Source organism: Littorina saxatilis, linkage group LG1 (assembly GCF_037325665.1).
Source record: "Littorina saxatilis isolate snail1 linkage group LG1, US_GU_Lsax_2.0, whole genome shotgun sequence".
NCBI lineage: Eukaryota > Metazoa > Mollusca > Gastropoda > Littorinimorpha > Littorinidae > Littorina > Littorina saxatilis.
In genome coordinates, this window is record NC_090245.1 from 84307334 (window position 1) to 84321840 (window position 14507).

The following is a 14507-nucleotide window of genomic DNA, read 5'->3' on the forward strand; positions in this document are numbered from 1 at the left end:
TGTGCCTTTGGCTTGAAAGAACGACTCGACCCAGTTCCGACTGTTGAAGATCTGCACTAAATAGAGTTCGTGTGCACTTGTCACCTCTATAATACGTGTATGATTTCAATCAGACTGCCTTTTGCAAAGTGTTGGATCAGGTCAGTGGTATGACTATTGTGTACTAAACTTGTAACTGCAGGCACGCTAGGATTGTGTGTGTGTGTGTGTGTGTGTGTGTGTGTGTGTGTGTGTGTGTGTGTGTGTGTTGGTGGGTGTGTTTGGGTAGGTGTGTGCTTTGTAAAAGTTGAACACGGATGTATATTTTTAATGTTTGCACTGATGTGTGTTTATGAAAGTGGTGACGATTTGTGTATGGGTGTGTCTTTCACGCTGCGTATGTGTAGGCCTACACTTCTTATCTGTTGTGTCTGAATTCAAAGGTGAGCTGCAGTGTGCGAATCGAGAGCGTATGTCTGCGTTCCAGTTATCATGCATTGATTCAAATTGCCGCAGTGGCATAGTCTGTGTTCATTTGCTTGCTTTGTTGGTTCCTTGTTGAATGGTTTGTAGCATGCCGACTCCGTGAACATGATAATACAGTATATTAATTAAGTAGCAGGCACGAAATGCACGCGTCGGTGGAAAGTTCAAATCAGGTCTTAGTTTATAGTGACCGAGCTGTAATATGGAAATGTTCGCGTCCCACGTAAGTAAAGCAGAAGGGACAAGTCACAGTTCTGGCCAAGAAAGTGTGTGCAGCCACCCCCTCTGCATTAGTAAATCTCCCGATGTTAAAATCGAATACGCTTTATTTGTTTCAGATTTCATAAGTCTCTACAGCTGTGCTTCACGGGCCCAAACCCAACACTGCGAAGGTTCGATCCATTCTCGGTCTTCTTAAGGTATGTTTGTTTATTTTATTATTGTTGTAATGCATAGTTCATTTGACCTGCTGTGACATGCGTACACACCCGGGCCCACAGATAATTGCTTCGTCACTGAGTTTCATGAAGGTGTCAATGATCGCAGAAGGTATGTCTTGCCCGGTGTAGGATCCGGTCCGGTCCCCCCTCTGAAGTAGTCCCCCGGGGGACCAATTCGTGGCAAAAACTGCTCTATAACGGTCCCCCCTTAGACATCCAGCCTCGTTTTTCTTGTTACAATGTTAGTAATGTTACCAGCAATTTTAGAGAAAAGAAAGGAAAGAATCAGAGACTGGTTTCATTTCTTCTTATCAGTATTTATTTATTATTCATTTTATTTCATGTCATTTTTCTTTTGAACGGCATTATAAATCAGATCTATTTTATTTTCTGCAAAATATAGTCAAACAAAGAGATTGCTGTCTGTGCACTACATAATACCGGACGAAGATATAGATTGAAAATGGCTTGAATGCCTAAGAAAAACGAGGCTGGATGTCTAAGGGGGGACCATTATAGAGCAGTTTTTGCCACGAATTGGTCCCCCGGGGGACTACTTCAGAGGGGGGACCGGACCGGATCCTACACCGGTATTACCCTATGGCCTGACATTGGGCGTAGTTGACTTCGCGAAGTCTACTTCAGGAAGCTCGCTGTACGATGTTTTGACACCGAATTATTGGTAAAAAGACTTCGCGAAGTAAACTGCGGGCTTAACCAGGGACAGCCTTAAAAGGAAAGTACCATCCCACAAAAACGGGCCATTTTGTCACACCAACCTACTATAGTGTATTCACGTTGTAATAACATTATGTTGACAGTGAATGTCTTTCAATGTCAGCCCAAACGGGTATACTTCGACTCACCAATGGGCGATTCTTTTATCAAGTATTTCAACATACAGGTTATATACTCAATATTTTTGGTTAAACAAACACTGGGTAACAGTTATGGCCAATATACTGTTGTATCCAATTCTAAGCCAACTGACGCTTTTGTATCGCCCTTTCTCTCTCTTTGGTGATTCACGCTTTCTTATGATTTTTTCCCCATCAGATCTGCCGTCCAATTGTCTAAAGAAGTGTCCAGCCAACAGAACCCAGGTGAACACGAGAACCGAAACCCAAACAGTACAGCTACGCTTCAATCCCCATCGGCTCCACGGTCAAACGACATGGACGACGGCTCAAAGAACAACATGGCGATGTCGTCTGGCTCGGAGGAAAGCTTCGAATCTTGTCCTGAGGAAAGTTATACCCAGCAGTTGATGTACGGTTGGCACATTTTGTCACAAGATGCGACGGTTGACAGCGGCAGGTATGTTCCCGAAGGACAGTTTTGGGAGCCAAACTATCAGCCAACCGAGCCCTCTGAAACGTCATGGGTGCACTACGCAGCCAGCCATGCGTCAATGGTGTCATCTGCAGGAATGACGCCACCAGCCGAGATGATGCCCCACTCGACAATTACGCCACTTTCTCCAATATTGTCACAATCCGCCATGATTCCGTTCCAGTCCACGTCACTAGGGTCAACCACCATGGTGGCACATTCCGGAATAACACCGCCACCCGGTATCAATACACCACCCGGAATAATGACGTCGCACGGAATAAGGACGTCACACGGGATGATGCCGTCCGAAATGATGACGTCCCCAGAGATGATGACGTCCCCAGAGATGATGACGACACACGAGACGATGACAACAACAGAAATGATGACGTCACCCGGGATGATAACGTCACCAGATACGATGACGTCACTCATGCACGAAGCGTCATTTTCGACAACCTCGCCACCACCATGCATTTGCGATACACTGACACACGTGCTTCACGAAGGGTGCCGAGCCAGGTGGGAGGCGGAAGCATCGGGGGGAAACCCTTTCGAGGCGCAGCTGGACTACCTGGTGGACACGCGGTACGCTCTGGACGCCATGCAGCAGCGGCACGGCACCACCTCGCCCTACCAGTGCCCCCAGCACGGAGTTCTGCCCGACCACGTGCAGCAGTCTCGCTGTTCTTTCTGCGTCAACAGAGCTTCCAACTTCCACTCTGGGGATGTGGCTGAGGGCGGAGCTTCTGTGGAAGCGGGCGGAGCTCCTGGCAGAGTTGATGGAGCTACTGACGAAAAGCGCGGTGTTTCGGGCATAACTTTTGGTGACTTTGGCGATGAAATCGTCAGTACGAACGAGGCCCAAAGTACTCAGGTTGGAGGAGTGCGAGATTTGGAAAAAGAGACAAGAAAAATAATGTCCAAGGCATCTAAAAAGCTGTTGAAGCTGAAACAGAACCTTCAGACGACGCTAGATGACATGTCCTTGAAGGAGAAGCAGCTGGATGTAAAACTCGAACAAATCACGAACAGCCGGGAAGAGGTAAGAACGCTTGTTGACATCAGTGGTGAGTAAGCAGTGGTTTCCATGATCCAGTTAAACGATATTGTCCACAGTGGATTAAAGCCAAAGGGAAACAGCGTGATTAGCTGTGAAATCGACATGCTTTTCTTAAACTTAGATTCAAGCTGGTAGAAACTTACAGTGAGGTCAATTTCAGTGATGTTTTGTAACGTGATGAAATAACGGTTCTAGTTCAACTTCTGTCTGACACAGATAGCGGTTCTGTTTATAAATCAAATTAATGAGGGTATTAATTATAACACCTCAAAATTAAATCTGGTCAAAACTATAGCAGTACCGACTTAAGCACTTGTCGTGGGCGACTAACCCCTTGACTGCTACATTACCTATGAAATACGTTTTGTTTGCCATGATGGAAAAAAATCAATACTCTGACAAGGGAAACAACCGCTGTATATTGCCCTTTGAAGTGCAGCAAGATGATTGCTTCCCCTAGAGAGACCATTTTCTCAGAGTTAATTCTTATACCTTGCATGTTATGATTTTTTTATTTTCATTTTTTAACTAGATTCTTCCGGCGGTTACGATGCAGATGCTTATCTTGTTTATTTCACCAACGACGATCATACTCCAGAAAACCGAACAGGCAACATGCACACTTACCCTCGTATCCCTGTCGTCTCCTTTCTCACAAAGACAAGGGATAGCCCGATCACCAGGGGCGAGTAAAATATCCGCCGGGTTAGAAATCGCCCGGCTGGCCATTAAAACTTCTGGTCAAATACAGCACTGTTGGTTGTAATATCTAGTTTCAAAGTGTTATATACACTGCAGATGCAGCAACTGTGGTATGTACCGGGCAAGTGAAATTTTTGGCGGGCTATTGACTTTCTTGAAGTTACTCGCCCGGCTGGCAAGTTAAAATGTTGAGATTTGGCCATCCCTGAAGACCCTTTTATTCTTTGTCTGTTGGAACAGCTGTATATATATATATATATATAACATCAGAAATATTCTTACATTTGTTTTAGGCAGAGAAAATGCTCTGTGACCATGTACGGCAACTGCACTCGCTGCTAGACCAGCATCACAATCGGGAGCAAGAGTCACTGCGACAGCGAGACCGAGGATTCCTCGAGGAAGCTTTGATCACCAAAACAGAGGTACGTAAAGATAGTGACAAGACAAAACATAAACTATGAGGTGTGTTTGCTATTGGAAGTAAAATTGTAATTTGTAGCTGTGACCAAACATATTTATTGTTGCATGTACAGTATTATCTTCCATGCCTCAAAAGGGGTTAATTAATTAAACGATTAATACAACTTGAAACGTGTGGATGTATGTGTGTGTGTGTGTGTGTGTGGATGTGTGTGTGTGTGTGTGTGTGTGTGTGTGTGTGTGTGTGTGTGTGTGTGTGTGTGTGTGTGTGTGTGTGTGTGTGGATGTGTGTGTGTGTGTGTGTGTGTGGATGTGTGTGTGGATGTGTGTGTGTGTGTGTGTGTGGATGTGTGTGTGGATGTGTGTGTGTGTGTATGTGTGTGTGTGTGTGCAGGCAAAGAATTTTGAAGGAAAAATGGCAGATCTGCAGATGGAGGTCGAGAACAGACTTGGTCGCATCCATCAACAGCTTGACGTCACTGCTGCCAACGTCGATGACATGACAATGTTGTGTAGGAGAGTCCAGTCGTGCATCAGTGCGAAACCGACACTACAGGTACATTTGCTGATGTGTGAAGGTAAAGGGGGGGGGGGGGGGGGGGGGGGGGGGGCTGGGGAAAGGTGGTCGAAGGGATAGGTTTTGAAGAGGAATGAAGATTTTTACTGCTTCTTTGTTTCTTCTTCTTTTGGTTCTTTCCCTCTTTCTTGTTAAAGTTCGGCATCATTACTCCCCTTGGTATTTCTCGACAGTTTATATTCTTTGTTGCGGTTCCTGATTTCAATGTAATTCATTTGTTGTCAAAGAGCACAGGTACACCACAACTGCTCCTTATACTGGTTTAAACAAAACTTTATTCAATTATTATCATGACAAAACAGTACATGGTTTTTAGGATAACTAACTCAACCATATAATGCTTATTTTAAGTAATCCTGGTATGTACATAACAAAGGTTAACATGATGGCGGACTAAATACATTTACTCATTTCAGGCAACGATAACAAACAAACAAAACTGATACGCAAACAATCAGAAAAGGGAGGGGGTGGTAGTACAGGAGGTGGGGGCAAAAAAGTAGAAAAAGAGCACGAGAGAACAGAGATAATCATAAGGGAAAAAGAAGAGGATGAAGAAGGCTTGGAGCGCCAGATACTCATGCCAATACGCTTTTCTCCTTGTCACTGTTAAATTAACCACTTTGTTTTTCTGCAGATGAAACAGGTCTCATACAGGGTGGAAATACCTCAGGTGACTACCGACGACATTCAAAACGTTCTTGGACGGTTTGTCGTCACAGAAAGCAATAAGCAGGCATCTCAACCCCAGCAATACCCTGCCCCACAATCACAGAAGCAGTCTGTTCCATTATCACAACAGCAGTCAGCCCCTAAGTCACAGCAGCAACCTGCCTCGGTGCCACAGCATTCTGCTTCCACATCACATCAGAAGCAAGCAGCAGCATCGCAGCAACAGTCTGCTCCACAGCCGCCAGTGGGAGGCAAACAGGCTCCCCCTCCCTCCGCAAATCCTAAACCCCCTCACCGTGTCCCTTCTCCGGCCTATGTTCCTCCAAAATGGCCAGGCTTTGAGAGCACACCAGCAGATCTTGGACAAACATCTCCCACAACAAAAGCGAGTGAGACGAAGCCTTCAACAAAACCTGCGCCTCAAACGAAGAAAGGTGAAAACAAAGCGGCAGTTGACGCGAAAAAGGCTCCGGCTTCGGCTACTAAAGTACAAGCCACCGGAACGCACAGTGTCTCAGGGACAGGCGGTGGTGTTTGGGACGGATCGTTGTCATGGTTCTCGAATACCAAGAGCCAGACGGCCCCGAAAGGATCACAAGGACCCCCCTCTTCCTCCCTGGGTTCGAAAGATAAGCATTCAGAAACGATGGCATCGGCCTGTTCATTGGCGTCTTCCACGTGTTCCTCGTCCACGTCTGGCAAGAAGAAGAGGACACGATCACGGGCGAGTAAAAAGAAAACAATGGCTGCAGAAGTTGAAACCGTTACCCCACAGCCTCTCAAACCGAAGAAGATTACTGTAGCACCCAAACGTAGTCTGAGGGAATTTGACATCTGCAAGAAAGAACCGACTGCATTTGCGCCCACTTACAATGGGCAGCTGTGGGTGGTTTACGGCGACAGAGATCCGAATCTGGACATTATAGACGAGGAGGGGAAGAAGATTAAGTCCGAGCATATTGGAGGCAACGCAATGGGCGCTGTAAGCTTTAACCTCGAAGACGTTCTCATCTTTTGCATATCCCCCCGCAATCTGAAATTGCTGGATGAAAAATTAGACGTCAAGTGGAACTACGAACTAAACATCGCACCTCGTGCAATCGGGGTCGGAAATACCGGCATCGTTGTAGCTGACACCACTGTATTGTACTGGATCGCTTTGAACGGGGAAAAGAACCAGTGGATTGTGCCACAAAAAGACTCAAAGTTGAAGAAGCTCTGCTCCTGTGACGTCATCATTCTTCAAGGGAGAGAAATCATCTGCGTGGCCGACAGAAATGGGCAGATGGTATACTTCTACGAGAAGCTTGAAAGTGGCAAGTTTGCTGCCTTGCCACCCTTCTCGCACTCGTTGACCACCTCAGAGGGAAAGGCGTCGTCCTTCGTGCCTGTCTGTGTCTCTGCGCATCCCGCAGGCTTCCTGGCTGTTCTAGAAGCCTCCCGACACTCAGTAGTGATTGTGGACATTGCAGAAAACAAGGCCGTGTCTGTGATTTCCAAGGACAACCTGTGCAAAGGCGTGCCCTCAGTGATTGCTTTTACAGTGAGGTCTGATGAAGAAGGAGCTCGGGAGCCTAAGCTATGGGTTGGTTCCGACTCTGGCCGAGTCTACTTGGTTCCTCTGAAGTTTGTGTACTGATAAAGACTGTTACGGCTGTCTGGAATAGTCTAGAGTGAACAGTGGCTGTGTGTGTGTGTGTGTGTGTGTGTGTGTGTGTGTGTGTGTGTGTGTGTGTGTGTGTGTGTGTGTGTGTGTGTGTGTGTGAATCAATCTATTCTTAGCAATCCACTTGATTTATATGTTGAATTGTGTTTGCGTGTCGGTAGATTATAATTCATTCTTGTATACTTTTATTTTTGACAATTTTGTCATCGACCGCAGATTTATGCGTCTGCCTTATCCCGTCCGACAGTCGTTCTACCAGTCTCAAGCAATGATTATCTAGAAACCGGCCATTGATCCTCTACAGGATGCAAAACTCCTGTGGTAGTTATATGTATTGATATTTGTCTATCTGAAATTGTAGAGCTGGTGGGATACCGCAACACGGTGGCCTAGTGGTAAGGCGTCCGCCCCGTGATCGGGAGGTCGTGGGTTCGAACCCCGGCCGGGTCATACCTAAGACTCTAAAATTGGCAATCTAGTGGCTGCTCCGCCTGGCGTCTGGCATTATGGGGTTAGTGCTAGGGCTGGTTGGTCCGGTGTCAGAATAATGTGACTGGGTGAGACATGAAGCCTGTGCTGCGACTTCTGTCTTGTGTGTGGCGCACGTTATATGTCAAAGCAGCACCGCCCTGATATGGCCCTTCGTGATCGGCTGGGCGTTAAGCAAACAAACAAACAAACAAAGCTGGTGGGATGCTTTTTATCTTCGTAAGCTTTATAGTTGAGCATTGATTAGTGTTGAAACAATGCAGCAGTGGGTATGGCTGCATGTACACAAATAGTTGTGCAAAAGGGGGGGGAGGGGGATTGGGCAAGGAGCCGGGCGGCAAGCTTGTTGTTGTTAATGGGATCAGCTTGTTACTCCCTCGGATCGTTACTCCCCCGGTTCGTTACTCCCCCTTAGGGTTAGGGTTAGTAACAAGCCGGGGGAGTAACGAGCCGGGGGAGTAACGATAGGGGGGAGTAACGAGATGCTCCCGTTGTTAATTACCCAAAGATCAGGTTTCAGGTTTTCAGTGATGTACATTTTTCTAGCAGCCTTTAGGACAATTGTCCTGAAGACTGAAAATCAATAGGACACAGTGTCCTGAGATTGCAATTTCAATAGGACAAAAACACGACTCGTAAAACCGCATTTAAAAAGATTTTTCAGTTTAAATTCTTCCACCCTCCGCGACTGTCATGACTAGATACTCAAAGGATTGAATCACATTTCAAAGTTATTTGAACAGTTGTCGGGTTTTTTTCACTGTCCATCTGTCGACAATGTTTTTCAGGTAGGCATCTGACCGTTCTGCGGGTCCCTCAAGTTTTGCTTTCAGGATCATGTCCTGGGTTTTGACACACAATCGGTTTCTTCGAGCCGTACACACCAAGTTCTGTGCACTGAATCCTCTCTCAACGATTTATTGCTGAGCCAATGAATGCACTCGAGGCACCATATGGGTTCGGTTTTCTTTTTTTCTTCTTGATCCAACTTGAGGATAAATTAATTCAAAGAATCAGATCCCATATGGTGCCTCGTTCACTCAACAAACTGGTCACACGCAGTGCATACTTTCGCTTGGCAAAACCGAAACCAGCTTTCCTCACGCAGTGTTTACTTTCGCTTGGCAAAACCGAAACAAGCTTTCCTCAGTCTTGAAAATTGAACAGTCCGCATGTCCGCTTCATTGTCAAAAACGATCCTACCCTTGACCACTTCTTCTGTAGGTTAATCGGACCTGTGTCCTGCTGGGGTTAAAGCTATAGGTCCTGGGGAAATTGGATCGGTCAGAGACCGGAGACCGACTAAAATGTACATCACTGGGTTTTCAAATGTTAACTGCTTGATTCAGTATTTCATTTTTCTTGTTAGCAGTTTGTGATGCTGAACCATGGATAATTCACAATGCACAGTTTCTCCCCGGCTGGTCACAAAGTGCATGCAGTTTTCATGATCACTAAGGTATTGCATGTGTATTCGAACCATTGGATTCGCCAGGAATTCAATAACGTAGTGCTCTTGTATTTTTCTGTATGTTTGAAATATGCTGACTATAATTAACTGCTATATTTTCGAAGCTTTACTTTTGGTCCGTTACAGCATTAAATATTGACAGAGTACTTTTTTTTAAAGGCGCAGTATTTCCTGTGTAAAGGATTCGGGCTCACCATCTCAGATTTGGCCAGGCTATGGCCATTCCTCCACTTGGTCACATACCACACATCAATAGTCGGACTCTGACTGGCTTCTGTGTAGAACGAAAATTGTGTACGTGCGTAATGGTATGAATAAACATCTTAAATAGCCAATAGTTGTATATGTCCAATTGGAGTGTAGGTTTATTCTAAATAAAAACTTAGTTAAATCTGATATATTTAGCGGAACTGTTTTTATTGGAAGGACTATGCCTTAACAACTCTGTGAGCAATGCATGGTTTAATGATCTTCTTATATTTTTTGTTTTGGTTTTTTCTCTTTTTTTTCTTCTCTTTTTGTTGTTGTTGTTGTTGCCATGCAGAGTCATGTCAGCCTTTTGTTAATGGTAGTTGGAAATCATAATGTTTTGTCTCAACTATCCTTTTTTCCTTTTCATTATCCTGCGTTTTCCTGTGGTTCATGGAACGATTCTTGACAATTCTTCATTATTAAATTATATTTGCCTCTTAATTGACTTTGCAGTTTCGCTCTGTCAATCCCTGCGTATGTGTGTGTGTGTGTGTGTGTGTGTGTGTGTGTGTGTGTGTGTGTGTGTGTGTGTGTGTGTGTTTTGTAGACACGTCTCTCTCTCGCTCTCTCTCGCTCACACACACGCACACAAAAATATACACACATACATACTATACTTTTACATACATATACATTATACACACAAACATCACACGACAAGTGTGTAATGAAATTAACCATATCCACATATCGAGGCTCTGGGAGTTACTTCCCTTGTTACAACCAAGTCGTACACGTACATTTGCAGCAAGGTCAGATCTCGCACGACTTTGATTCAAGGCCTATTGCTAATTTTTTGATGGTTTGGTCTCAGTGTCACAAAAATATGACGATCTAATCAATCACTGATTTAAAAAATAAGTATGTTGCCCTATATCCATTGACATTCTTAGTGAAATAGATCTATTTGAAATAGTATTTCACTGCCCCGACCGGCGAACTTGTTGCCGGCTGTATTGAGCTTGTGTGTTCGTGTAGGCTTACTCAAAAAGTCACAATCACAGTCGTCTCCGAAACAAGCAATAATCAGAGTTGGGGGGAAAACATTTCGTTTGTTCAGTTTTGTTTTTGATAGTTTGTTTATCTCTCTCTCACACACACACACACACACACACACACACACACACACACACACACACACACACATACATACATACATACATACATACACAAACACACGCGCGCACGCACACACATTGCACGTACGCGCACATACACACACCTACTGAGATATGCCTAACATACACGCACGCTTGCAAACACACACATAATACGCAAACGCAGTTTAATTTCCTCAATACAAGGTGAAAGGCACACACACACCACACACAAATAAACACACACACGCAGTCCCACACACACACACAACCCTCACACACACAAATAAACCCACACACGCAGTCAACCCCCCCCCCCCCCACACACACACACACACAACCCTCACACACAAATAAACACACACACGCAGTCCACCCCCCCACACACACACACACAACCCTCACACACACAAATAAACACACATACGCAGTCCACCCCCCCCACACACACACAACCCTCACACACACAAATAAACACACACACGCAGTCCACCCCCCCCCACACACACACACAACCCTCACACACACAAATAAACACACACACACGCAGTCCACCCCCCCCCCCCCACACACACACACACACACACAACCCTCTCTGACACACACACCCGCCCAACCCCAGCGTCCAAATCAACTTTCACCAACAACCATACCCTACTCTCACTACTCTCTCTCTCTCACACACACACACACACACACACACACACACACAAGCTCACGCAAGCACAGCCACACACACACACAGCACGCGCATACACACACACTGACACACATCACACACAGCACGCGCATATACACACACACTGACACACATCACACACACACACCCACATACACCTTTCGCAGTTCGCTCACAGTTCTTCTCTTTTCCATCGACGCCATCTTCGAAGCTTGCTTCGCTTTTCAGGGGAGATAACCCGTTTATCACATTCGCTGCTGACTTGTGGGTCAAGGCTATTATAAGACCGCGAAAGGACATTTCACAATTTCGTTATCTTCAGAGAGTTTTAACACTTTTAGAGTGTTGACAACGGAACATACATATTAAGGATGGGGTTTTCTGGACATATCCGATATCTTACCAGAAAAAAAATCTCCAATTACCGGAGTTGATCATGCTACTGGATGGTATTCCGTTTTCCAGGTTTCTTCACAATAAATAAAACCTACTGATAATGTAATCACCGAGTGTAAGACTAAATATGAACAGCTGTGTGACGAGCGCAGTGGCCTAGTGGATAAGACAGCGGCCTCCTGTGCGAAAGGTTGCGGGTTCGGCGTATGGCTGCCCAGGCAATGGCAGGGTAAAAACGGTCATACACGTAAAACCCCACTCATGCGAAAACATGAGTGAACGTGGGAGTTTCAACCCATGGACAAAGAAGAAGAAGAAGAAGACCAGCTTTGTGTAACAAAGTGACGTTTAAATTGTGGCAGCAAGACTCGAGTTCGTAGTTGTAAAGAAATGCCGACTTTCGTCTTCTTCTTCTTCTTCTTCTCGTTCGCTCCTTGCAGACGTCCACTCCTGTGGCACGCACGAATGCCGCCGTTTCAAAATGGTTAGTGCTATCACTGAACTGCAAGTGTGCTGTATACAAACACCGTGCTGCCCCCCCCCCCCCCCCCCCCCCCAAAAAAAAAAAAAAAAAAAAAAAAAAAAAAAACTGACTCCCTAACCACCCCCCAATCCCCCCCCCCCCCCTCCGTCCCCCACCACCCACCCTGCTCGGACACCCCCACCACCCCTCTTTCTCATAGTCTATCTACATTTTACGTGTTTGCCATAAATTTGCATTTCGTTCAATACATGCAGTCAGAGAAGTCGTGTTTATTGTGTAAACAGGAAACGCATAATTTTCGTTGATCAATGTGTTCAGGACAACTGCTTGGCTCGCTGCCCTCGGGGACCCTATAATGTGGAGTTTCAACATAATGAATGAATGCACAAATAATACATGTTTGACCAAGTGAAGAACTTCTTGTGAATCTTTTATTTTGTTTTTCTCGTGTACTTTTTCAGAAGTCTTTTTTTGTGTGTGTGGTATGTGTAGAGAGACAGAGAGACACACCATGTAATCATATTCGAAATGATGTATCAAAAAGTGCGTCCAATTGATTTCTCTAATTTTTTTCACTCTTTTTTCAACAACACTCTAAAAATATCACAGACGAAATATTAGCTAAATATTAGCGAGGTCGATTTTGGGGTCAACCGCTGTTGTGTATTTTTTACATTCAGTCTAGTTTTGACTAAATGTTTTAACGTAGAGGGGGGAATCGAGACGAGGGGTGTGGTGAATGTCTGTGTGTCTATGTGTGTGTGTAGAGCGATTCAGAGTAAACTACTGGACCGATCTTCATGAAACTTGACATGAGAAATCCTGAGTATGGTACCTCCAGATTTTTTCTCATTTTTTTGATAAATGTCTTTGATGACGTCATATCCGGCTTTTCGTGAAAGTTGAGGCGGCACTGTCACGCTCTCATTTTTCAACCAAATTGGTTGAAATTTTGGTCAAGTAATCTTCGACGAAGCCCGGACTTTGGTATTGCATTTCAGCTTGGAGGCTTAAAAACTAATTAATGAGTTTGCTCATTAAAGTTGTCATTAAAATCGATTTTTCGCAAACAGATTTAAAATTGATTGCATCGTATTCTTCATCACATTCTGAATCTAAACATATAATACATATGTCATGTTTACTCTTAAAATGTGATCACAATTAACGAAAATAGATTAATTAGTTTTACGATTAAAATTTAAGAAATCGATCCAAAAATGATTTCATCTTATTCTTTATCATTTCCTGATTCCAAAAACATATAGATATGTTAGGTTGTATTCAAAACAAGCTCAGAAAGTTAACAATAATACAGAAAAGCGCGCTTTCCTGCTTAGCACAATACGCTACCGCGCTAATCTGGCGTGTCAATATCACTACGTTTTGCACGTGGAACGTGAGCGATTTCTTTCACGCGGGGATTGACGAAGCTGTACTGTCTTGGTGAAAAAATACAGTGCGTTCAGTTTCATTCCGTGAGTTCGACACCTTGACTAAATGTAGTAATTTCGCCTTACGCGACTTGTTTAAAGGTACAATCCTTCCAGTGTTGCCTGACCGTCTTGGATCTGTCAGGCTGTTTCATGGGATAAGACCATTCCCCCATGCAGACATACACCAAAAATCAACACCCTGGGTACTTTTTGTGCAGAGTAGTATATATATATATTTTTTTTAAGAACTCATTTATAAAATCATGATAGTTTCCGGCTGTCAATCAGTTCAGCACAACCTTACCGAATTGTACAGAAAGCAGTAAGACTGTTATAGTTCCTGGCATGTGTCTGAACGGAACAATGTTCTAATCCAATGTAAACTCCTGAGCAAACGTGTGATGGTTTACAAGACCGTTCCCCCGATAAGGAATTAGGGACTTTTAAGTGCTGTTCACATGGCAGACTTTCACCCTACTTTCCACTAACTTTAGTTGATTTGAAGTCGCTCGGGATTCGCTGACACCGAGTCTGCGAAAGTTCTGCCATATGTAACAGGTCGCGACGAATTATACCCGATTTAGTTCAGATTTACCATCGATTTAAAGACTCAGTTGATAGTTGCTCGACTACTCAGCGATTAACGAGGGACTTGCAAGAGACTTTTATTATCGCATTTCCCGATTGGGCTAGGTCTAGCAGGAAAACAACAAATGCGACCGTATTATACAAGCCCAAAAGTGCAAATCAGCCGACAATCGTTGCTGAAAATTAGTCAGTCTGAGCGCTAGCGCTATTCACATGGGCAGCGATTTTCAAATGACTTGGTTGTGACAAAAATCGCTTGAAACTTGGTTGAA

The 14507-nt window shown here is 44.5% G+C and overlaps 1 protein-coding gene across 1 annotated transcript; it reads left to right on the forward strand.

The window, feature by feature from the left end:
• LOC138981979 (uncharacterized) lies at nucleotides 1-9996 on the forward strand. The gene is made up of 6 exons (XM_070355182.1): nucleotides 1-140; nucleotides 804-884; nucleotides 1962-3285; nucleotides 4299-4430; nucleotides 4823-4984; nucleotides 5643-9996. Exons 1-6 carry the CDS (start codon nucleotides 100-102, stop codon nucleotides 7314-7316), a joined length of 3414 nt encoding a protein of 1137 aa, XP_070211283.1. The 5' UTR covers nucleotides 1-99; the 3' UTR covers nucleotides 7317-9996.
• Nucleotides 9997-14507: the final 4511 nt, after the last annotated feature.

What these genes read in the sequence shown, in the direction of transcription:
- LOC138981979 (XM_070355182.1), top strand. Translation starts at nt 100, where the DNA reads ATGATTTCAATCAGACTGCCTTTTGCAAAGTGTTGGATCAG. An exon ending in TCACGAACAGCCGGGAAGAG is followed by an intron (nt 3,286 to 4,298) that starts GTAAGAACGCTT and finishes CATTTGTTTTAG; the next exon opens with GCAGAGAAAATGCTCTGTGA. An exon ending in CTTTGATCACCAAAACAGAG is followed by an intron (nt 4,431 to 4,822) that starts GTACGTAAAGAT and finishes GTGTGTGTGCAG; the next exon opens with GCAAAGAATTTTGAAGGAAA.